Source organism: Diadema antillarum, unplaced genomic scaffold (assembly GCF_040938485.1).
Source record: "Diadema antillarum isolate AM-2024a unplaced genomic scaffold, OU_Dant_1.0 seq00001064_RagTag, whole genome shotgun sequence".
Lineage (NCBI taxonomy): Eukaryota > Metazoa > Echinodermata > Echinoidea > Diadematoida > Diadematidae > Diadema > Diadema antillarum.
Genome location: NW_027271890.1, coordinates 41,904 through 67,426, shown reverse-complemented (window position 1 = coordinate 67,426; position 25,523 = coordinate 41,904). Strand labels below are relative to the sequence as shown.

At 37.3% G+C, this 25,523-nt stretch overlaps 1 protein-coding gene across 1 annotated transcript; it reads right to left on the bottom strand.

The window, feature by feature from the left end:
• Window positions 1-25,100, bottom strand: LOC139743266 (gamma-aminobutyric acid type B receptor subunit 2-like). The gene is made up of 18 exons (XM_071653761.1): window positions 24,969-25,100; window positions 23,254-23,424; window positions 22,505-22,606; window positions 20,477-20,542; window positions 19,361-19,552; window positions 18,550-18,783; window positions 17,643-17,703; window positions 17,050-17,133; window positions 16,463-16,613; window positions 14,860-14,995; window positions 13,727-13,834; window positions 13,128-13,250; window positions 11,524-11,634; window positions 9,458-9,682; window positions 8,015-8,179; window positions 4,293-4,419; window positions 3,000-3,078; window positions 1-475 (listed from the first exon to the last, which is right to left on the bottom strand). Exons 1-18 carry the CDS (start codon window positions 25,098-25,100, stop codon window positions 1-3), a joined length of 2,742 nt encoding a protein of 913 aa, XP_071509862.1.
• Between the last annotated feature and the right edge of the window lie 423 nt (window positions 25,101-25,523).

Here is a 25,523-nt window from a genome sequence, read left to right as displayed (position 1 = left end):
TTAGTCCAGTAAGCTTGGTTGCATAAAGTTCGATATTTGTACATTTGCCGTGTTCTGGCCTCCGTTCGACACACCGCAAGGTGCCGTCTTGTCGCATGAGGGCGCTATTTTGTCGTTTATACTCTGTAATGTAGGCCTGTACTGTCGATTTATTTCACACAACGAATGTGCTACGATGGGTATGTTCGAAGGTGTGGCGCAACTGAGCGTGAGGCCGGTTAGGGGTATGGTGTCTTCAAACGACCGGTGGACCTCTGCGATGCCGTCCGTGCACGGCGTGTCCATGAAGTTGGTATTTCCGGCGGAAATGAGGTCAGAGGTCAATGGATCCTCCTCTTTCTCGGGAGGCCCGATGTAGACGCCACCAAAATTGGCGTAGAGGTCGACCGAGGTTTCTTCATCAGCCTCGTCCGCCTCCTCGGCCCAGCGATGACTCGCGTGCAAGCCCGCCGCCATATTTGAAGGTCCTCTGCTTCTGCAATAAGGTGCAGTGATCAAGGGAAGACAATGGATTTAACGTACAAACACACACGCACGATGTACGTAAGGACACGTGGCACGACGCACACGCACGGACAGGGTAACACCACGTGTGAGTAGGACCTATCACTACATAGGTTTGTCACAAGTCTCTAACAGATATCACTAGGACACACACATGCCACTGTGCTACTATAATAGCGACGTATTACATATACCGTGTTATGAAAACAAAAAGTAGGGTAACGGATGTACGGGAGAAACACACCGACACACATTCGAACATATAAAACAGGACGTTCAAAATGGTTGGGCGAACAAAAACATAAATTCAAAAGAAAGAGGGAGAGGGAAACCAGAAAAAGGAACGCAAATTGCTGTTTTCTCTGATGGTATTGACAAGGCTTGAAAAGAAAAAAAACAAAAACAATTTATTCCGTCACATGAACTGCAATTGTGAAATATCACTTCATTACAGTAAAATTGATAAATAGTGCATTGTGAAGGCCTAGCAACGGGAATACATGCACAATGCACTGAAAAACAAACAAACACAATGATAGGAAGAGTTTGATCCACCCCCCCCCCCCCAAAAAAAAGGTTAAGCAACATCTAAATATAACATGAAATGATATAAAATGAAATGAGTCCGTAAACAAAATAAAACAGAAACACATAATTAATCGAGCTTTCCAGTGATACCACTCTTGTTACTTTTAAGGGCTTTGTTTAAAGTTATGATTACAAATAGTCCACGTTGTCTCTGTATAATTGTCTCTATTTATAACAGACTAAATTTTCCATGTCTAAAATTGAAAAAAAAAAAATTGTGTTAACAATTTTTGGTGACTTAACAGTCCAAATATTCAATTTTGGAAGAATTAAAACATCCAAACAAGATTTTATAACTGAATTTCAATTTGTAAGAACACTCGGGTTAAGGAACATTGTGTCTCTTTCCCCAAATTCCATCAAGAGTGTTGAAGTATTGGTTTTAAGTAGAATAGGTCTGGATACAAACAGTTTTGAAGAGTTGATGGCATAACAGGTTAAGCAATTTTTAAAGATATTTCAAAACAATTTTACCATCACAGAGAGCAAGGTAAAACGTTTCCAATAATACCTTATTTGTAATTAGACATGATTAAAAATACCCTATATGTTCTTACCATTTTCTTTATTTCTAAGTAGGTTTAACATAACAAACTGACAGGAATTGAGTTTTCTCATTTTCCGAAAAGAACCCTCTCTTTTCATTTGTCTGCTTGTCAGATTGCATGCACGTTTTGTTTTATACTTTATGTAGATGTAATTATGTGCTTTGTGATTCCCTTTCTCATTTTGGTTTTCAAACCTCAGATTATGACGCAGCAAACAGATCTCCAGAGCATTTGAATCGTCCTTCTCGAAAGTTTATAATGAAGATCTCATAGCAGTTGATTCCAAGAATATTATTTTAATTGCTGATGGTAGTTATGATTCCTCTTGAAACTGATTAATGAGATTTTATCCTTCTTTAAAGGTAGGGAATCCCATTTGCATGCCTTAAATGAAGAGTTGTATAAATACAGTGGTATGTTGAAGAGAGTATCATTTTAGAAACTCCCATAAAGTATTGAAAGTGGAAGGTAACATTTAGTACACTTTTTTGACCGTTAGATTTTGAATTGAATTTTTTTCGGGGCTCACCGTAAATTCCAGTACATTACTAGGCTACTTTTGCAGACCCACGCACTGCATGTGTGTCCATCATGTATATTTTGTGAAGAAAGTTCATCAAAACTTACAAACATTTCTATATACATTCTTGCCACACACTCTATATGTTATTACATCAGCTCTTATACTTTTAGATTTGTGTTTATAGATAAAAAATACAGAAGACTGCAACAAAAAGGCTTAAGTGTGGCTGACACACAGAACTACTGAGTAGTTGAGTTTTGTGCATTATTCAAATTGTAGATAACTGTTGACTTCCAAATTTCTCAGCAGTGGCCTAAACAAGTCCCCTGAGGTTCATATTTAATGTTTTGCTGCATTTTGGGAGGTCTGTAAAAGGTATCCCCTACCTTTAAGCGTCTTTGGAAAAAAAAACACGAAGAAACAAACGCGATGACAGATTCTAAAATCCAATGGAACAATGTTCAGAATTTTTAAACTAACATTTAACGGGAGTTATTGGAAACTATATCCTGTTGCCCCGTTTCATTAACAACCCACTACTTATCTGCATGAGTATGGTCCTTCATCATCATGCTCAAATCAATAAATAATTACAGCATAATATATTATAGCATAGTATAATAATCTAAAAATATAATATAATATAATGTGTTGAGATAAAATAGTTACTATAACATTTTGTAATAAGATCATATCAAATGAAATATAATATGATGAAATAATTATGATTGTCATATTTTGTAACGCATTACAATATAATATAATATCGTATCATATAATATGTAATATAATATAATATAAAATGATATGAAATGATGATGTTCATCAAGACTTACTCTTTAGTGTGGTTAATTTTTGACGAATGCACATTGAACGTCACGCTCACAGGAGAAGTGGCAGTTTTCGTACTGTCACCTGTAAATGGAAAGAGAAAGATACCAAGAGACAGGGAGAACATTTTTAACCCGTTCCATACTGAATTCTGAAGTCCCCATACACTTGATACACAGGCCATCAAGATTCCGGATGGAACGGGTTAATCAGATCTTTATAGAGTATTAAACATATTTACAGTAAGTAGCAAAAAAAGAAAGTCATTACCACCATTATCATAATTGTTATTATCAACATAATTAATTTAGTCAGAGTAGCCTCTTCAGGTTCCTCGTTCTTCTGTAAGGGAACGATTCAGGTTATCAACATCATACCCTAGACTCTTTTGGACATGGGTTTAAGATGGTCACGGCGGATGAGACACAACTGAAAGATAATTCAGTGCTTACAGTACAGTGCAACATTGGTCTCTTCTCCCCAGTGGTACATAAGATTCTACGCTTAGCCCTATAACATTATGGAAACGACAACATTGCTTTAATACTCGGCCCAGGACATTTAAGAAACAATAAAAAAATATATCGTTAAGAGCAATCATTGTATTATGGTAATGTCAAAAACAATGACAAAACAAATACCTAAGGGATTGAGGTTAAGTGGTTAAGCCTATGTCATACAAGTAGCTACTAGGGGAATCGAACCAAGGACCTCGTACTAACGAATCCCTGACCTTAAAGGGATGGTACAGTTTCGGTTGAGATATGGCTTCAGGTTTTTGTTTGTTTGTTTGTTTGGTTGGTTGGTTTTTTATGATGACTTTTTTGAGATCGCATTAGAAACATTTGATGAAATATAAAAAGAAAAATACAATTCTACAATGTTTTCAGAGTTTATTTGATGAAAGTTGGCTTTGAAATGCCTGAGACTTCGAAAACAAAGTCATCAAAATAAAAGGTGGGATCACTTTTTATTGGTATCGTTTTGTTTTTGTTTTTAGATATCTCAGTCATTTCAAAACCACTTCTCATCAAAGTCAATAAACATTGGATTCCTCGTGGAATAATGTTATGCTCTTTGACATTTGACAAAGTGTGTTTTTTTTAAGTATGAACTTAACAGCTGAATCATCACCTCAACCAATTCTATAGCATCTCTTTAACAGGTGAGCCACGCCAGTCACGTACCCCAAATCATTAACATATCTATTTGGGGAAACACCTGCCCTTGTACAATTCCTTAATACTAATAGGTGATAAAAGCATCAAACCGGAGAGAAAATGAGGTTGTTTAAATACCTCGTGATCTTGCCGTTGAGATAGAGTTATCTATCCCTGATGACCAGTCATCACCCAAAAGTAGCGGGGCGTCCTCGGGGGCGATCTTCATGTACTCCGCTTCTAGCTCCTTCACTTTCTTGCTTTGCTGAAAGGTGGACCAGGTGAGAAACGCAAAATGTTTCAAATATTGTTACACATACACACATGCACGCACGCACACAGGCACACTGATTATGCTGACAAACATTTCTAAATTGGTTGTTTCGATCCCTAACTGACAATTTAGAACTACTGTATTTTGAATCACAAAAACTGGGTTTGTGTTCCATCTTCAAATTGTTTAACAATGTCTCTAACTGAATTTAAGGCTGGCGAGGCTGTAAGGGTCAATGAAACTGTAACTTGAACGGTGTTTTTTTTCAAAACTAGTTTGTTATTTGTGGAACTCCAACCGAGATTCCCTTTAGATAACGACCTGACCTTTACAAAACATAAAACAAAGACTTGTAATATTTTCGGAAGTTGAACGGTGTTCTTCAACACTAGTTTGTAGTTTGTGGAACTCCAACCGCGAGATTCCGTTAGGATAATGACCTGACCTTCCAAAGCATAAAACAAAGACTTTTCTCGGCAGTCAAAGGGATGATATACTTTCGTTTAACACCTGGCTTCAAGTTTCAAAGTTTTCTAGATGTGATGAGATACCTCTCATGAAATATGACAGAGAACGTTATTCCAAAAGGAATTCAACGATTTTTTGATAAAAAATTAGTTTTGAAATAGCCGAAGTATCCAAAAATAAGCAATCCGGATAAAAGGATGGACCTACCGTTTATTAGGCTCGCTTTGTTTTACTTTGTTTTTGGATATATCAACCATTTCAAACACGATTTTCATCAGATAAACTTTCAATTCCTCCTACAATGGTATTCTCTGTAACATTCCATAATTTTTTTTTTCTTAGTACCTCACAAAAAGTTAAAAGATCAATTCTCATCTCCATCAATACTATAATCATCCGTTTAACCTGGGGCATTGGCCTTGTGCAACACACCTCAATGCGTCCTGCTCACCCGGCTCTGAACCCCTGTGAGTACAGTATTATTGTAATAAATGATTACTGTTGCTATGTCAGTACCAATGTTGACCTTGGTTGATGAAAGCACAGGCAAAAAAAAAAAGTAAGCGATTTGCAATTGATTGAGATTATCATTTCAAAGATATTAACATTTTTACCATTACAATGGCATAGACCTCAGGACTTTCCTAACCCATCTTGGTAAAGATTGATGATGGCAACTCAGACATTTAAGAGTGTTTATATTGAGAAGAAGGGAGCTAAAAATCTATGCAGTTCAAATCACCCTTAAAATGTGTAACGAACGTATCATATCAATGTATTTCAACGGATATGGTTGAAACTGCAGGATTTATTTTGATATTTTTTTCAGCTTCTCAAATAATTGTTTGACTTTTTTCCACTTTCGAAACCCCCGTATAATACCAGTAGTACAGTAATGATAGGAGCTTGTCGCGATATGGAGAGTATGGATTATTGATAATGATTGTGAAATATTACACCACCCCCCCCCCCCCCCCCCCCTCCGCAACACTGTTTAATCTCGGATAGTTTCGAAACTGTACAAACAGCGTGTGTTTGCAGCGATTATGCAGATATAATTATGTCATTCGAGGTGGAAATTGAATAGGGTATTGTTCTCTTGCTGTGATGTGACCTGTTAAGGGCTCCTTTTGTTATCCGTTGATGCGTTAGAATGAGGGTCATTGATCATTGTGCTTACAGGGACGGGTAAAGGAGGGGTCTGTATGAATTAGACTATCCTTTCATATTAAACACCTACTGTAGTCTTTAAAAACCTCATTTGTTTGCCGGGTGATTTTTATCCCCACTTTTCTGCACAATGCGAATGTAGAATATGTTTTTTTTTTCTTGTTTTAAAGGTTTTCATTTGACACTTATTTTTGTTTTCTGAATTTGTATTGATTTCTGCGTCTTTCGGCTCCGTTTTACCGCTTGGTGGTTTTGTTGTCTGTCCGTGTCATTCGGTTTTGTTTTGCAACTGAATTCCCATTGCCACCATTGAACCTCAATTCTGTATTTGAAGAGTTTGTTCGCAAAAACCGATAAGTCCATATTTGCCAAATGGAGATATTTGCGAGAGTAATAAAGAGAATAATAAGAAAATGTTTGCTTCTTTTGACCATAACTTCAAAAATGTCCCTTTCTATGTAGTGACCAATATATATTTTAAAAGGTATTATTTTTTACTTTATGACAGAGACCGTACTTCAAAGTCTTCCAAAATGGACTTATCGGTATTTTGCGAACAAACTCTTCATTTAAAGTGACAATGTAATGCTAATAAAAGGTGCGCGGACCCACCTTCTATCAGCATCGCTTTGCTTTACTCTGTTTTTGTCCTTTTTTGATATCTCAGTCATCGCAAACCGAATTTCATCAAAATTAATAAACTTTGAATTCCTTTTACAATGGTATGCTCTGTAACAGTATATGTGACCATGCACCTCAAAACAAACAAAAAGTCGCCAGACATGAATATTTTAGTTAATACCATATTCTGAAAGAGCAGATTTTAAGCTTTAAAATAATGTATAACTCAAATCAAATGGACTCTCCTAACTTATCTAAATATTGGAAAAAAGTACAATCTCAGGAAAAGTGTGAACTGAGAAAAGAGGCTCTGAAGTACAGTGTCTATTCAAGCGCTTAATCTTGACCAAACCGTGCTGGCTGTGCGATGAATGGGACACAAAACAGGAAGTAAACCACCAGAGTAACAACAATGAAGGGATTATAAGATTAAACTGAAATTAAGCATGCCTCATTAACACATTCTGTCCATAATTAATGCCAACTTTCAAAGCAGTAGCACTATCTTTTCAAAAGTTATTAGGGTTGAAAGTGAAGAGTGTGGACAAGGTTTTTCAGAAATAAAAAAGGGATACGAAAGACACACCTAATCACACTATTCTACCAAAAATGTTCGAGATAAACTGCTGAAAAAACACACTTTCCTGCCCGTTTTATGATACCAAATTTTAGCATTATGTAAAAGAAGACCCGCTCTTTCAGAAAATATGAAAAAAGTCAAGTTCGGCTAGGTTGACATATTTCACTTATTCACATAATTATAGTGGTTTCTTAGTATCTCGCAAACAGTTAAAAGTTCAATTTTCATCTCCAACAATACTATGTCATCCGTTTAACCTGGGGCATTGGACTTTTGCAACACACGTCAATGCATCCTGTTCATCTGGCTCTGAACTCTAGTAAGTACAGTATTATTGCAATCAATGATCACTGTTACTATTCCAATACCAATGTTGACCTTGCTTGATGAAAGCACACGCATGGGTATCCAAATAAGCGATTTTTTTTTCTTCAATAAAATGGTGACAGCACAAACGTGTAAGAGTGCATATTGTGAAAAAAAAGGCTTGAAAGTATGCCGTTCAGATCACCCTTAGAATTTGTCTGATGAATGCATTAAATGAACTTTTTTCAACGGATATATGAAAAGCGCATGGTTTATTTCATTTTTCCCCAGCTGCTCAGTTTGATTAAGTTATATCCGCTCCCAAGTATTGTGATAGTGCTTCTTGCTATATGGAGAGTGTGAATTTAATCTTGGACATTGGAAATTGGGAATAACAACAAATTCAGATGGGAAAAAAAAGAAACAAAGTTGCGACCTTACATCGGAAAGTTTTTTGCTCAGTTCGTTCTTCTCTATAGCCAGGCCTCGCAGCTTGGACTCGGAGTCCATGGTCCCAATGTTTGTGGAACAGGTCCTGGTCTTATCCAGCGTCCCGACAACTCTGATCCTTTCGTTGGCATTGGGGTTGAACCGCAATTCGATAACCTGGAAATGATTACATAGAAAATTGACGAGGTGGTTTGGAACATTACTGCCCTACTTTGGCAAAAGGAAGCAAGTGACATACCATACGAATTTGAGTTATAGATGTTTTCAAAATTCACGTAATGCGCTCTTCTTCCAGGCCAAATTTCATGCAGAAACACTCATCCTACTAAGAGATATGTTAGATAAGACATCATGATAGTCCATTGACGTCAGTGTAAATGACAGACACGTTTTGCTCTTTTACGATAAATGTCACTTTTGTCACTTGCTTCCTTTTGCCAAAGATTGGAAATGACGCATATGATGGAGACAGTGTAAGCAATACAACCGCAGTGCAGTATTTGCATTAGTATCAATCCTTTGTGGAATTAGATTACAGTGAAGGCAACGAATTGTCATGGTCCATGTTATCTTTTTCCTGCACTCTCAATATTACTATATCCATATTATGTTCCAGTATGACATGATATCCTTGAATGAATGCTTTGTTTGTTTGGTTTGGATATGCAATTTCGATATTTTTTTTTCTTGTGACAAAAATTAATTATGTAAGTATCTAGGTGTCCTCAGGGATTAATTGTGAATTCGACCTTTTAAAGCAGAATGACAAAATGTAATGCACAAAACCACGGATCGGATTTGCATAATCAAGGAAATTAGGTATCCCCATTACTTGCAGAATTGGAGGTGGGAGTGAATGCTGTTGTTAGCTGAAATGTTCTATGCAGACTTATTGCTAGAATCAATGTCAAATGTTATATAATGCTACTACATTGTATGTTTTCATTGGTTAAAGAAAAAACAATTGAAATAATAGAAGAAAAAATGTTGTTTTTTTTTTCAATACAAACTACATCGAAAAGTTGTTAGGAATATGGCATTATTGCCTCTTGTTGTTTTGGTTAGTGGGTGCAACTAATAATCTCAACGGTGATAAGATTTATAATGTAAATTCTATAATTTTCGTATTGCATGTATCGTTGTTTCATTTTCAATCCTTCAGTTTTCACGACAATGTATAATTACTATAATAAGGTTCCACATTATTGTACGCTCTTCTCATTTTGATTTTTTTTTTCTTAGAGAATCCTATTCTCTGTTACTTAAGAAAGAAACATGTCAATGTAATCGTCGAAAAATGAAATAAAAATTGATTTGAAGTTGAATTGAAATTGAGACTAGGATCAAACCACTAGCATTCCATTTGGCTCATTGTATATATGACTATCAAAAATTACTTGAATGTAGCGTATGTCGCTCTTTTAATCAGCCCACCTTGGGAACGAACACGAGACACAGCGTGATGGTGGTACAGAAGAGGATGAATGTCGAAACCAGGCCGTAGGAGGCGTTCGGATTATCCGAGATCATGAAGGAGAGCGATACGCCCAGGACGCACATGATCACCACGTTGTACACACTCATGCCGATATACTTGCTGTCGTTGAGGGCGGGTATGCTCACGTGGCGCGTCTCCCACGCGAGAAACAGGCCGAAAATCTAGGGAGTAAGGAGAAGTAACGCGAAAAAAGAGGGAGAATTAGAGTATTAAAAGGAGTTAGGAAATATTATGATAAGACATAAACGTCACGTGTTTTCCGGTCTTACCCTATTAACTATGGGAACCCATTGCGCAGTGTTCGTCCCAGAATCCCAATTCTTCCCATATTTCCTCTGACTTGTGGAGCAAAGCTAAAAACGTAACACATGCCCACAGGATGGACATCAATTTATATAAGTACACATGTACATGTATCTTTCGCTTTACTCAATTATAACATATAACTTTCAGCGAAACAATGATCTTATTATTAGAACTTACAACGGCAGGTTTTTTATCGATGCTGTTTCGCGCAGTTTAGGTCTAGCTTTTGTTTTTGTTTTTGTCCATGTGTTTTTTTTTTTCTCACAGCCATAGTACCTGGAAGATATTGACTGGTTAACTCCTTTCAGAACTATGAGCAATATCCATAAACTCGAAATGCGATTCATATTAGCACTAAAATTTCTAAAGTACTTATATATAAATATATATATACATAAATTATATACTCGGTGTTACAAGGTATCAAAGTACAAAACAATTGTCTGTGATCCTCATATAGCCACAGGTTATATATGCATCGCGGTAGATCCCTACCTACCCCCCCCCCCCCGAAAAAACAACAACAACAGACCAGAAAACAAATGAGAATTAATGGTTAAACTTCAATAGCTTAAACAGAACAATAGTGAGACTACAGAGAAGCTAATCGTTCAGAGGAAATGAAACGAAAAAAAAAGAGTGTGTGGGAGAGGAAAATGACGTTGGCCAGAATAAAACGTGTTTTACCACGTGATTCGCTGGATCTATTGTGCCAACGTGTTTGGTCCATCCAGCCTTATCTATTTAGAGGTTAGAGTGGTCAATGTGTCCCACGAGAGATATGCAAAAAAAGGGGGTCACCTGCTTCCCAATTGTCTTTGCTATCTCTCGGGTCAGCAATATATGAATCACACAGCAAGGAAAAGTGATGATAGATATCTGTGTGTTGTTGGACCAGCGTGGCATTGCCCTCACTTGTCAGATATTTATTGTTTAACCTTGAACGAAGCCTATCCACAACAAAACCAGAATCCAGTGGGGGCAGTGAATACTATGTATGTATGATGCGTGCAAGTAAAGAAACGTGTTTTGTTCATTAATTGTCTGACTTGGCGGAAGGCTTTTTTCACGTTTTCCTCACAGTCAGGAAAAAGGGCAGTATAATCGAAAATGATACTAATAACAATGATAATGATAATAAAAAAGAGAGACACGTTGTGCCTTCCCCCTTTATGCGGATCAGGCTATGCCGGCTTCATATGTATCAAAGAATGTGAGACTCTTTTATATGTTGGTTTCATTTTCTTTTCTTTTTTTCTTCTTCTTTTTTTTTCATTTTCCGTGTGTGTACTTAATACACAACTTGACAGCGTCAAGGTCGTTTTGTGGTATTCTGAATTATTTTTTTTCTTTAAACGTGTTCGTCCTTCGACCTCTCACGTTGATTATCCAGGGATTAAACATCATGGTATATGGTGAAAATGCGATGTGATGTCGTTGCACCAAATTATTTGGAAATCTATACTCTATCATCTCACAAATGAGCACAATATCTTCACGAATTTTATTGGAGAAACGCATAAAAATATATTAAACGGAATCGTTCAACATCACGTGTATTATTACGTGCAATGAATGTATGAGTGCGTATACATGTTGTGTGTGCATGGGTGTATGTAGCAATTACCATTATTACCATAACAGATGAGTAAAAATCATCAAAAATAGTATGATAAGAGAATAATCAATCATTTACCATAAGTACTCCTTTGTAGATATAGATGATCGCTAGCCATATCATTGTCTGTTTGCTCTTACAGTTGAATATCACTGGAATCAGCAGGACGTCCCGTCCCGTTGGATCTTCCTGTACAAAGGAACATACAAAATGTTATATGATTTCCGGGTTTTTTTTTCAGTCTGCCTGTTCGTTGTCTTACATTATCTTTCAATTTCAGAGGGAGGTATCGGAAAATAAGCAACAGCGGCAATCAATTGTCTACACATCGTTCTTCCGCTGCCCTCATAGTGCGCCGGTTGCGGTCCTCCCTGGATCCGCCCCTGTCTACAGACACAGTTCAATGCAACTTTTCGGTACCAGCCTTGGGTGAAAATATTTCAAAACAAAGCAGAAATAACAAATCGACAAGTAAATGAACTCTATTAAACTAAACAGACAAGTAGATACACGCCATTGCTGAAAAAGCTTGTACAAAAGATCATTTGCACATGTCCTATTGTTAGGCTCATGACATAATAAAAAAGTGCTTTAACACAACATTGCCCTTGCTCGACTTTCAGCATTTTTGTCCTTTAATAGCAGACCCGATATATGAAGAGTTTGTTCGCAAAAACCGATAAGTCCATATTTGCCAAATGGAGATAATCGCGATCAAAGGTCAAGAAAAATGAAGAGAATAATAAGAAAATTTTTGCTTCTTTTGACCATAACTTCAAAAATGTACCTTTATATGCAGTGACCAATATATCATTTAAAAGGTATTATTTGTACTTTATGACAGAGACCGTACTTCAAAATCTTCAAAAATGGACAAACTCTTCATATGTTAATATTCAAATTGATGTCAAGAGATCGTATATTATTGTTTGACAAGATGATTAAGTTTGTAACTTTTTGCAAGTTACTAAGAAACAATTCTACAACATTTTAAAGAATATACAATTCCAAGAGGAATTCAAAGTTCATTGAATGAAAATCGGTTCTTAACTGGCTGAAATATCTACAAATAAGTTCAAACAAAGCAATCCTGGTAAAAGGTGGGCACACCTTTTATTAGGGTTGTTTCGTTTCGGATATCTTAGCTATTCAAAAACTAATTTTCATCACATGAACTTCGAATTCCTCTTAGAATTGAATTCTCTTTCAAATTTCATAAACGATTTCTCTTTATCTCAAAAACAAAACTCATCAAAAAAGGTTGGAAAACTGAAGTCCCAGTTCCAACCGAAACTCTACCATCCCTTTAACGCACAATCAAGATAGGATTAAATGAATGTCATCATGTCGTGTATTTCATCTTAAAACGGACTTTTCTATTAAAGAGTACTGCCCGGAAGAATATAAGAATATTGAAAATCACTGTCACACGGACTATCAGGTTACTGAACAATTTACTAAAGATTCCAATATTAGGTTTTTATAGTTTCACTTGCTAATTTCTTTGAATACAATTATTAATGAAATATTTGTAACATGCTCGCAAACGGAAACACAGACAGATCAACGCGAAGCATGCTCTATAATAGACAATTATGCTACATTTCATGCATGAGGTCTGGAGTCCACGTCAAACAACTCCACATCATTATAGACCTGACCCGGAAGTGATCGGCTCTTACCCTCTCCTCTAGCTCGACCTCCATGGGCTTCACTGGGTCGAAGACCTGCCACGTGATTAGGATGATGAGATCGATCACGAGCATGACACCAACGATGGCGTAGAGCTGGTGGTCCTTGATCACCTGTGGTTCGATATCGAGAAAGAATTAGACCTTAGATGTAACAAATAATCGTCATGATTTATTTCTATTTTATTTATTTATGTATTTATTTCCAGCAGTAGGGTGGATAGCCCTTTCAGCACAGCTGATTTTCAAAGGAGTCCACTTGACATACATATAGAATTCATATAAAAAACAACAGCAGCGATAAATACACATCAGCTAAACTTGTACAACGTGGGTATAAAATCATTGTAATTTTTTTTTTCAGTTGACTTACTGTCGACAAATTAATATAATATCACATTTACTTCAGTAGCAAATAGAAAAAATATATATACATAGAATGACTCACAGTCGACATATTAACATCATATGATGAAAACAAAACACAGAAGAAAAAAAAAACGCAGAAGAATATCTTTCAGGTAGTGGATTTGATCAGAATGTTCATCGTAGTTTTAAGGTTCTAAGGTCTGCAATCGGAATCTAAATACCTTCTTTTTCATCTTGATGTTGGTGAAGATCCGATGTACGCGCCAGGTTTTGCTGAACATGGCCCCAAATGCAAGTGTGAAGCCGATGCATAGAAACCAGCCTCGAGCCTGAATAAAGAAATGCTCCTTTGGTCAATACTCATAACGTGGCTCACTCAAACATGAACTTGTAGGAAAAGAGTAACTGGTTGTTGCTTACGTACTCTTGTCTACTTTTGTCTTTTTTAACATTTTCTTCGCCATTTGTGACACATTATGAATTAGTAGCATTGTTAAACACATTTACAAATTGTATTTGCCTCATACAGTTAGCTCATTCTTCACATCGTAATTATTGTTCTGTATGGCCTCCCTCCCTACCCCCCCCCCCCTCTCTCTCTCTCTCTTTCTCACTCTCATTATCTTTTTGTCTTTTGTTCATAGCCGCAGATTTTGTACACCTTGGCCCGAATTCACGAAGGTGGTTTAAACTTAAACCATGGTACAAATTTAGACCATGGTCTAAAATAAGCGTTAAATAGGCGTACCAATACATGCGCGCATCAACGCACGTTTTTTTACTGGATGCCTGTTAGCGTACGCAATCTGTGAATCACAAATACGCAAAAGAAATATACATAAACCATGGTTTAAATTTAAACCACCTTCGTGAATTCGGGCCATTGTGTCGTTTTACACTACCTTAATGGAGGTAAAGGCATTTAAGACAGCACTACAGGATTTTCTACGTAATTCCCTGAACATCAAAGCATGAACCAGGTAAGAATGTCTCTCAGAGTAATAATGACGCAAAGTGTAATTGAAGATCGATGTCTAAGCCTTCTGAATTATTTTTACACGATTTTTGTGCACATTTTCGGTTCCTAATAAGGTTCTTAACCCACTGTTTGACATATCAATTTGACATATAACATTTCTGACTGACGGTATGTGTGTTTGAGATTTGTGCACATTTGACTTATGACAGAAAAGAGATAAATCGTGATTCTATCACATTCCTTATACTGTTATTATCATTGTATATTGATTTTAGAGTTTCCCTGTATTTTCATACTTTTGTATTCCTTAATTTCTTTTCCATAATTACAGCCTTCTATTCGTTTGATATGAACTCTTCACAATGTAATACATACCGTGCAGACAATTTTGAAGGAATCGTCGTTTCCAACCATACCGTGGTCGAGCCCGAGGACGAAGATGCTACCGTACGTGAGTATTCCCCCGAGAATAATGAGATTGTTGAGAAAAGGACTCGACATCTTGATGTACCTTTAAAGATAAGAGAGGGAGACAAAATGACATAAGAAAAAATGGGGAAAAATACGAAGTATGTTAAATTGTCATAATCATCTTAAGGCGATTAAGAACAGCCGGCTTCTTTTGTATTTTTGTTGCACTTGAAATGGAAACCGTTGAAAGCTTTTCATAATGAGAATTTGTCATGTTGTTGAAAATGTTTCGTGTTCACACTCCAACAGCTTAACCCAGAAAGATTTTTTTTTTCTTCTTCCTCTTAGGGGCCAATGTGCAAAATTATTTCCACTCTAGTCATTCGCATCGTGTCCACCACACATGATGGAAAACGCGAAAGGAAAATCATGAGATTTAAGAAATGGTGACGACGGTTTTTCTAATCGCATTAGGTAGATCATCTGCATAACGATCGTCTTGAAAGGACGGCGCTACAATTTAAAGATGAACGGCTGCAGAATTTAATGGAAGCCGAATGCTTCCAGGGACAGCGAAAACATATTTCCGCCTTTGATGCACACCGCTTGGAGTTAATTACACGCCCTATCTTGATGGTTCCACATGGGCATCCACGCTCAAATTAAGAGAGTTAGCTTTCATAAAAAAATTATAATATATATATATATATATATACATATATATATATATATATATATATATATACGAATAAATGGATAGATGATTAATAGATAGTTACAGATAGAAAGAAAAATGAATAAATGGAAAGGTAAATGTGGCCGTGCATTACAAAACAAACAAAAAGTTGCACGCCGTGATTTTACGTGGGGAGGACTCAAAATAAGTGAATCGAGCCAACATAGTCTTGAGTATGTATTTTTGTTTTTTTAAAGAGCAGTTATTGTCATACATCATTCTCAAGTCTGGGATCATAAAACGGATGGAAAATTGTGTTTCTAGCAGTTTTTCTAGAACATTCAATTTTCTCTGAAAAGTGTGATAGGGTATGTTTTTAGAGTTCCCTTTTCATTATTTAGAACGTCTTTTCGCACTCTCCACTTTGAACTCCACACTTTTCAAGGACAATGCTGCTGTTTTGGAAGTTGGTATTGTTAATTTAGTAGAAGAACACGCTTATTTTCAGCGTAATCTTAAAACCCCTTCATCGTTGTTGCACAGCTGAGGCGTTTAATTTTTTAGTGTCGTTCCTCAGTACACACTCCTGGAAAATAATGTGGAAGAATGTATTTTGACTATAATATTTGTTGCTTAAAACCTGAACATCCCAATGTCATATTCATTTATCGCTCAATATCTAAATTGAGGTTGTCGTTCAGTTAGTATAATAATCGTTGTTGTTGTTGTTGTTGTTGCTTTTCCCCTGCCGACCCCACGCTACAATGATCAAATTTAACTTGATTGCCTGACTTTCAGAAATTCAGAACGTTTCAATCCCATTTCACCATTCATAAGAAGTAATTTGGCCTTATAGAGTAAAGGAGAAGAGAGCTTTTCAATAGGCCACACCTCTGATTCCTGCTCCTCATGTTGAAGATGAGGAAACCGACGGCCATGATGATGCCTGCCGTTGCCAAGGTAGCGAGGACAACAAAGACAACAAGGGAAACACGGAGGAGAAGCGTCTCCTTCATCTGAACGTCAGCAGGTGGGCCGCCATCTACGACGAGAAAGTGTACAAGAACATGAACCTAACAAAAACAGTGCATTGTAAAACATATGTAATTGTTTCATTCGCTTTCAATCTCATTGAGACACGTTTAAATATCTATTTTTTTTTTCAGAAAGTACTTGCATGTTTATATCAATGTACAACAATATGTGAGTACTGTGTATGCAATGAGAAGAAAACAAAAATAAAAACATTTTGAGAATGAAACTGATGGATAAGTTTGGGACGAATGCTGATCTGATTTTTCAACCGTTCTTGTTTTAAACGTGGCAATCATTTCAATTTCAAAGGGATTTATCCTTCAACATTATTTTGAAAGGAATCTGAAGTTCAATTATTATGCTAATGATTATTGTTTTAATTAGGTCCTGATAAGGATCTTAAGCATATTATCTTGCCATGATCTTGTCACAATAGGACTTACCTTTCCACTGGAATTCTGCACCCGTTGACAGGTTGAGCGAGTCCGTTATTGCGTAATATTCTGCTACTTTCACCATCTCTCCCTCTGCGATCAAGCCATGGAATGAGTTAGTTATTTTTGTAGTAAAGAATAATATAATAATATTATAATGTAAATACTATATCAAGCCGTTTTTTCAGTATATGATGATGCGCACGTGTAATATCGGACATCTTATCGGAGGTTGTCGCCAAAAGATCGCAAAACATAAATGATCAATGCTTGTTTTCAATCAATCTTCACATTCATGATTTAGATGATTGAGATAATCTCACAATTCATCATGAACAGGTGGAGTTATATTTTGAGTGGCGTGTTGGCCAAGGTATATGACAAATTGTATCCAATTCATGTCACATTGGAGGAAATAAACCATCATAATCCTATGTTTTGACACTATGCAATCTTATGTATGGTCTACAAACGGATACGTCATAATTATACTAAATGAGTAATGATAACTAGAGTGTTTTATTGCATCATAGCCAGATCTATTCAAATTCCGAATGTTATATAATTTATATATTAGATAAAAACATATTACAAAGTGTTACCTTGAAGCTGTTTGTGCATAGTACAACCTAGACGTTCGCCCTCCCGAAATTGAACGACACCCTGAAGAAGGCAAAGCAAAACAAGACAAAAACAATCAATGAAATTTACAGATAAGACCTTTTTTGTATCAGCGAAATACATAGATGGTGACACACATTATATTATGTAGGTAGCTCTTAGATGTTCAAGTTTATCGGACCAATCGAAGCGACTTTCTTTGTAGCAGCGCATGGCATCAAGACAAAACACAACAAGCACCACACAGCGAAATCAGTTTATTATGCATATTGAAAGGAAATTCTTCCGTAGAGATGTTTTCATCGCAACTGATTGATAAATTGCCCTACATCGACGTACATGTAAGTAAGCACAGAATTGATCAGTGTTTTAGTAGTAGCCATGACAAAATATCATGGGCGTATGTACTCGAGCAGGATTCGAACCTACGACCTCCTGATCACCGGACAGGCGTCATCTTCACTAGACCACCGAGCTTTCGCCTGACAGCAAGTGTTGGTTCTAATCCTTATAGCATGCAGCGGATGCTGCGTAATTATTCAGATTCATGAAATTCTTCCGTCAAGATGTTTTCAGTGCAACTGATTGACAAACTGCCCTACGTCGACGTATATAAGTACTATTTGATCAGTGTTTAGTGTAGTAACCACGATAAAAGAAACCATACTCGAGCATGATTCGAACCTACGACCTCCTGATCCATTAAACACTGATATATTCAGTACTTATTTACGTCTATGTAGAGCAATTTGTCAATCAGTTGCAGTTTATTATGTGTATACATTACAAACACCAACACGAGTACAAGAAATATAAAAAAAAATAACATGTAAAGCTAAAGTCATCGACTTCAACAACTTTAAAGTCGACTTCGAGGATATGGTTTACCGTGACTCCGGGGAAATTCGTCTCATTCATGGCCTTGCTAAAGTGTGCCAGCATCTCCCGGTCATCGTACTCGAAATCGAAAAAGGCCTGTGTGTTGTTCTCCTTCTCGAACATCTTGATCACGTGATCGATAGCGAGGGCCATCACCCAGACGCCGTCGTAGGCGTAACCATGGTAATCGGAGTAGTTGCCTGCTCGCTTCGCGTCGTAGAGGGCCTTGTACTCTAACGGGGTCTGCAAAAATATGTTAGACACATGGATCGTCGAGTCAACTGCTTGGCTTTAGGCGTATACGTGAAATAGCTTTCCTCCCTTATTCTGCATAACTGCGCTCTGAAAGGGCATGACTCCCTCAATAATGGTCACAATGGCAATTATGAAAAAGATTTCATTACATCAATGATGATGATGACAATAAAATATCAGTTTATTATGCAATACATCAACCTTTTTATTTTTTTTCTCGTAGAAAAATAAGGAACCTTCAGCGTTGGCACAATTTCTCCCTAGAAGTCCCTGATACTTCCATCATCCCGTCACGTATCAGATACCATACACCAGATTATGCATCAGGGTCAAGGACGGAGTATATTCTCTTCAGGCATACGATGAGAATAATGATCTCTTATGCCTTTGTATACTTTGAGTGTCGACTGGTAGAGAAAACCACATAACATTTCACACACTGTCAAAAGTTCCTGGCACAAAAAAAAGTGCGTGGGTCTGTTTAAACCTTGAAGAGAATACGCCCTGAACAGCAGAATGACACTCTCGATAATAGCAACATATGATAAGAAATGAAATGGCTTACCAGTCCTGAAATGGTCGTCTCCTCGCTGGCACTGAGCTGTAGGATGTCCGTTGCTATGTAACCTTTGACAGCCTCTTCCAATTCCTCGACCGAACACTTTGTGTTGTTGTCGGCTTTTCTCCACCACTTGGCTTTGTACCAGCCGGGAATAAGCCAAACGTGGCGGGCACCGTACATCTCTTGTTTATAGACCTGTTAGAAATTAAAAGTAGTTTACGCATTTGCAATGTATCAATGCATTCGAAGTGATGCAATGATACAAGGATATCGTACTGATCTAGTTTTTGTTTTCTAATGTAACTTTAAATCAGTATGTTATTTCAAACAATAAATCAGTATTGTGGGTGCATATCATTCAAATAATCTGCTTATTCTCCTTGACCTCATTGGAAACTCGTTCTTAAAAGTGAGTAACTGCCATGTTCTATTTCGAATGAAACAATTTGCACAGAATAAGGAACCGCGTTCCCCTTCAAATCTCTGTTGTATAAATATAACCCAACATTATTGACGTTGTATGTAATATAGTATCAATGCTTCAACTGAAGATTTATGAAATACTCAAATCAGTAGAGCCTAACCTATATTAATCGCTACCTGAAATAGATAAAGAACCCGCTTATTTGATATCAATAAGCGCATCTTATTTTGTACTACCTTGAATAACAGGGAAAATATTAAAACTTTACCTCATATGAATATTTTACATTTGTTATCTATTTGTCATTATATTTTTAGTGTTGTGTATATGATTATTTGATAGTAATGTGCGCATCTTATTCTGTACTACCTTGAATAACAAGGAAAATACGAAAACTTTATCTCATATGACTATTTTACATTATTTTGTTATCTATTTGTCATTATAGATAATTGATAATGTTGTTTACATAGTAAATTTCAATCAGACATTCAACAACAACAAAAAATAGATAATCTAGCAATAGATCTAGATAAGACGATTATCCTTCTTTCTTGGTTTACAACGACCCGCATCTCACGCGACCCCCCCCCCCCCCCACCTGTCGAAGAGATGATGAATGAATGACATCAAACATCTACAATTATTTGCATGGCTAAAAGTGCGTGGTTGGTTTTTGCAGTCATCCTACTTACCTCGCAGAAGACTCTTCTTGCCATCTCCTCGTCGAAAAATCCCATGACAATACGAGCTCCGGCGCTCTAGGAGGAAACAAGAACGCCGACTATTCAGGTAAATGTCCTCTTTATTGTTAAACGTAATTACGTTAATTGTTTCACTATGAATGTGATTTCATATCTCCGTGCCAAATTAAAACATGCTGTGCTTTTGATTTGGGCTCCCCAAGTTGGTTTTAATACTTATTTACCATTTGTTTCGAATTGTGCACTATAAGAATAAACGTTTCGTTATTTTGTACTACGACAAAATAGATAAAGTGTTACCATTAGTAATCATCATTGTGACTCAGTTAAGTTGCTGTTTTTGTTTTTGTTTTTGTGAAAACTATGTGGAATTACATTAAATCATCAATCAATCAATAGCAATATCAGAACAGACTAGCATCCTTAAGCCTATAGCATTATGTTTTCCACAGCAAAATGCACAGACTGGAGGACAACTATACAGACAGAGAGACACGAACAAACATCGGGCCGAATGCATAAAACAAGCAATTGCTTGTAAGCAATTGCTTCAAGCAAAAGCACAAGCTCGTCTAGTAAAAGGTGTAGCTCAAGCAATTGCTTAAATACATATGCATAATCTTTTGCTTGTGCACATACCTTTTGCTTGCATTCAGGAAGCAATATTGCTTTACAGGGTTCAAACAATAGCGTCACGCTTGTGCGAACACTGTACGTCTTACATGTACGTGTTTCGTATTTATAGGTATTTCATAGGGGCATGTGTGAGCTGGAACCTGACATAGCAGTATAGTGATCATAACAACGCTCATATGAAATACACACACACACACACACACACACACACACACACACACGCTTATATCTTTTGCTTGTCCCGCACAAGCAATTGCTTGCGTTTTTCAACAAAAGGGACGTCACGCCTGTGCGAACACAAGAACAAAGGCGAGTGTGGCAGCATGCATTTGAAAGGGCATGTGTGTGCAGAAACATTTCCTGACATAGCAGAAGAGCTATGAAATGACACTCATAAATGCACACACAGACGCACACACACACACACAACTATACACACACTCGTATTACTGGCTGATTCCCACCACTGCTTACAATAGCCCGCATCTGCCAGATCGCACGTGGAGAGACGTCTCCTTGCTCTCCACCGAAGTGAGACATCCTAGAGCTACCTGTTTTTCATCAAATTTTGCGTGCTAACCACTGGACATTCCCGTTGTTGAAATGAAAAATTTCTTACTCTACTTAAGAGTAATTTCTTGTAGATTTATACCACTCCTTCACAATTGTTGTCTTTCTTCCATGAATATGAAAATGATACTTAAAAGGGAACGTTCCAGATAAGCAAAAGAGCTTGGAAAATCGTAAGCAATTATTGCTAGCAAGAACTAGCAAAAGGTATGTTTTATGCATACGTTTTTAAGCAAATGCTTGGTCTCTATAAAGCAATTGCTTGCGGACAGCAAGCAATTGCTTGTACTTGCTAGCAAGAGCTTCTGCTCGCAAGCAATTGCTTGTTTTTATGCATACGGATTCGAGTAAAAGGCTAGCACAAGCAATTGCTAGCGTTTATGCATCCGGCCCAGTATCCTAGAGATACTCTCAACTCGCGTTGAAAAAATGTAATGTCGAAGGTACCAGTAATGTAGCATTTTTCCTTAGTCTTTTACGGCGCGATGAATCATGAAGTCTGTAATTGGTGGCAGGAATTAAAAAAAATAATGATAATAATACAGTGAAGTTACATCACGTGTGCAATCACAGAGAGAGGGAGAGTGAAAGAGAAAGGAAGAGAGAGAGAGAAGAAGAAGAGAGTGAGAGGGAGGGGGGGGGGGATCCGCTGAACCAATCTCGTTCGTTCGGTGGTACCTTCCGATCTATTTTATCACAGCAAACCTCCCTATTTATTTAGATATTCTTCTCTTCAATTCCTTACGACAAAGACTCTCAACTCCAAGAAACACCCCAAACTGAAACTTGGATAAGTGCGATGGACGTGCGTACCTTGACCTGTTTGACTGCCGCTTGTGGGTCATCGGCAAACGTCGCCTCGACCACGGTATGGACCCCGTTATCATCCGCCATCTTGACCTGTTTACTCTGGGCCTGATGTTCGATGGACGAGAGTGCACATAATGAGCGAATGAATGGAAAAAAAAAATCAATATTAACCGTCGGACACATGTGCATTGAACATAATTAACGAATTCATGTATCAATACACTGTACATAAATTACTGTAAGGAAGAATGATTGAAACAAAATGTAAGAATATGTGTTGGAATTGTGTTTTCTTTAAAAGAAACTTGCCAATCTTTTGATGACATTTCTTATTCACGTTTTACACCGTACCAGCTATGATCAATCAAGTTTTATTTCTATAATGTGTTAGCGTTTAAAGTGACAGAGGTTTTTAGTTTTCTTTGTTTGTTGGGTTTTTGCCAACACATTATTGATGGCGAAGTCACATAAAATCATGACATTTTAATCAACGTCATGGTTGATTTGTTTTCACCGGAAATACATAAAGGGTGTTATGCATGGTTTATGGATTTCAGAGTGAGACTGTTGCTATCGTTGTTGTTTTAATCATTAACCTTTAATTATCGTTATTTGTCGTCAATATTTTTCTTTTCTTGCTATAATAATTATACAAAAAAAGTACACGGTCAGGACACGATACAGCGTATGCTTATTGTATAAAAGTTAAGCAAAATAAAGTTAAAGATAAAATTTGGATGCAATTATCGTACGTATGAGTATCGAGGTGTATCCTGGTGAATTGTAGCGATGCTGGTCCAGTTGAACAGCTGAAAGAGACGAACCCTGGCCGCACCGATGTCGGTCTCAGACGGGACGGTACGGAAGAAGTGCGGGTACTTGTCCCGCTGTGAGAGGGACGGTGTAGTGTCTGCGTAGGAGAGCTGCAATTATAGGTAAACAATTAGTATCATCCAATTAAGCGTTTCGAATGACACATTTTCCTCCACTGCGGCAGGGGCAATATTATTGATATAAGCAATCAATAAAACAACAGATAAACAAACAGACAAACCCTACAGTCCCAATAGTTTAAGAGAAATTAAAGTTGATTAACTGATGGAGACGTTTATGTATGTGTTTGTGTGTGAAGGGGGGGGCATTAACCTCCTGTTAAGATTTTCTTTCTTTGTTCTATGGAAATTTCATAAGTGGGTACTGATAATCGCTGGGGACAAAAGGGATATAATGTGACCGTGCACCTCAAAACGAACATAAAGTCGCACACACTGATTTTGCGTGAGGACTGAAAGTAAGTGAAATGGGTCAACCTAGCCGAACTTGACTTTTTCATATTTTCTGAAAGAGCAGGTCTTCTTTCACATTATGCTGAAATTTGGTATCACAAAACGGGCAGGAAAGTGTGTTTTTTTAGCAGTTTATCTCGAACATTTTTGGTAGAATAGTGTGATTAGGTGTGTCTTTAGAATCCCTTTTTCATTTCTGAAAAACCTTTTCCACACTCTTCACTTTCAATTCTAATAACTTTTGAAAAGATAGTGCTACTCCTTTGAAAGTTGGCATCAATTATGGAAAGAATGTGTTATTGAGGAATGTTTAATTTCAGTTTAATCTGATAATCCCTTCATTGTTGTTACTCTGGTGGCTTACTTCCTGTTTTTTGTCCCATTCATCGCACAGCCAGATTAAGCGCTTGAATAGACACTGTACTTCAGAGCCTCTTTTTTCAGTTCACACTATTCCTGAGTTTGTGCTTTTTTCCCCAATATTTAGATAGTTTATATAGGAGAGTCCATATGATTTGAGTTATACATTATTTTAAAGCTTAAAATCTGCTCTTTCAGAATATGGTCTTAACTAAAAATTCATGTCTGGCGACTTTTTGTTTGTTTTGAGGTGCAGGGTCACATTTATCCTGAGTGTCATAGTCCGAGGCGCTTGACGGAATCACTTAATGGGCCCCTAAATAGGCAAGTGATTTCGGATTGGAGTCAAATTCGTTTGTGTGTGTGTTTTTTTTTTTTTAACTGCAGACGGAATTAATCTGTTCCTCACGTCGGGAAAGACAGGCTACTTTAAAGGCTTTCGATGTTGCTGTTGTTCAAAATGTCAAACAACAAATTATAACTGAAAGAATGGAAATGCGGGATTAGGAATTGCGTAGGTGTGCTACTCAGAGTAAGTCGGAAAGAGTTATGATGAATCTGACTAATCTAGATAAACAGACTGGCTTATGATAGGCGTTGACATAGTACCAACTTAGACAAATCTAATAGTGAAATGATTATTATAACGAGATTGATATCTTGATATATATTGCATGGATATCAAATAATGCTTGTTATGACCAAGGTTTCAACAAGGCAAAGCGAAAGAGAGAGGGAGTACACACAAAAAAAAAAGATCGAGTGAAGGAGATGTTGAAAAGGCGTAATATTGCAAACCTATTGGTGTTCTTAGCTCTTACCTGGACGAGATTCCACCAATGAACGGATGTGGCGATGGGTGACGTCACACTCGGACACGCCCCTCCAAACACCATAAACTTTCTCGGCGGTCTTGCCATAGACTCAAAGAAAGCCTTCAGCCCTGTCGCCATGTCACACTACATTGAGATTGGGAAAGAGAGAGAGAGAGAGAGGGGGGGGGTGGGGGGAAACAAAGAATGAAAGGTGAGTATATTGATACTTTTGGTTAACTCTTTCTCTGTCAAAGCTCAAAAGGAACTTTGGGCAGTGTGTGCGATGTTAGAAGATTTTCTTTTATTCCTTGTGCGCTGAGATTTACACTCAGCGCACTAGGAGTCGAAAGTGTGTGTACTGTACATTGTGACGGTTAGAGAAGGAAGCAAGTTTTACTAAGAGATAGAGCGAGCAAAGAGACTTGGTAAAATTGATAGAAGAGGAATGCTTTTTCAACCACACCCATCAGAGCCAGCGGAGCGTTTTCAATAGTGTGGGGGGGGGGGCACTTCCGGGTTTCATGAGCTAACAAGGGGAAAAAAAGGATCCTCAGCTCATCT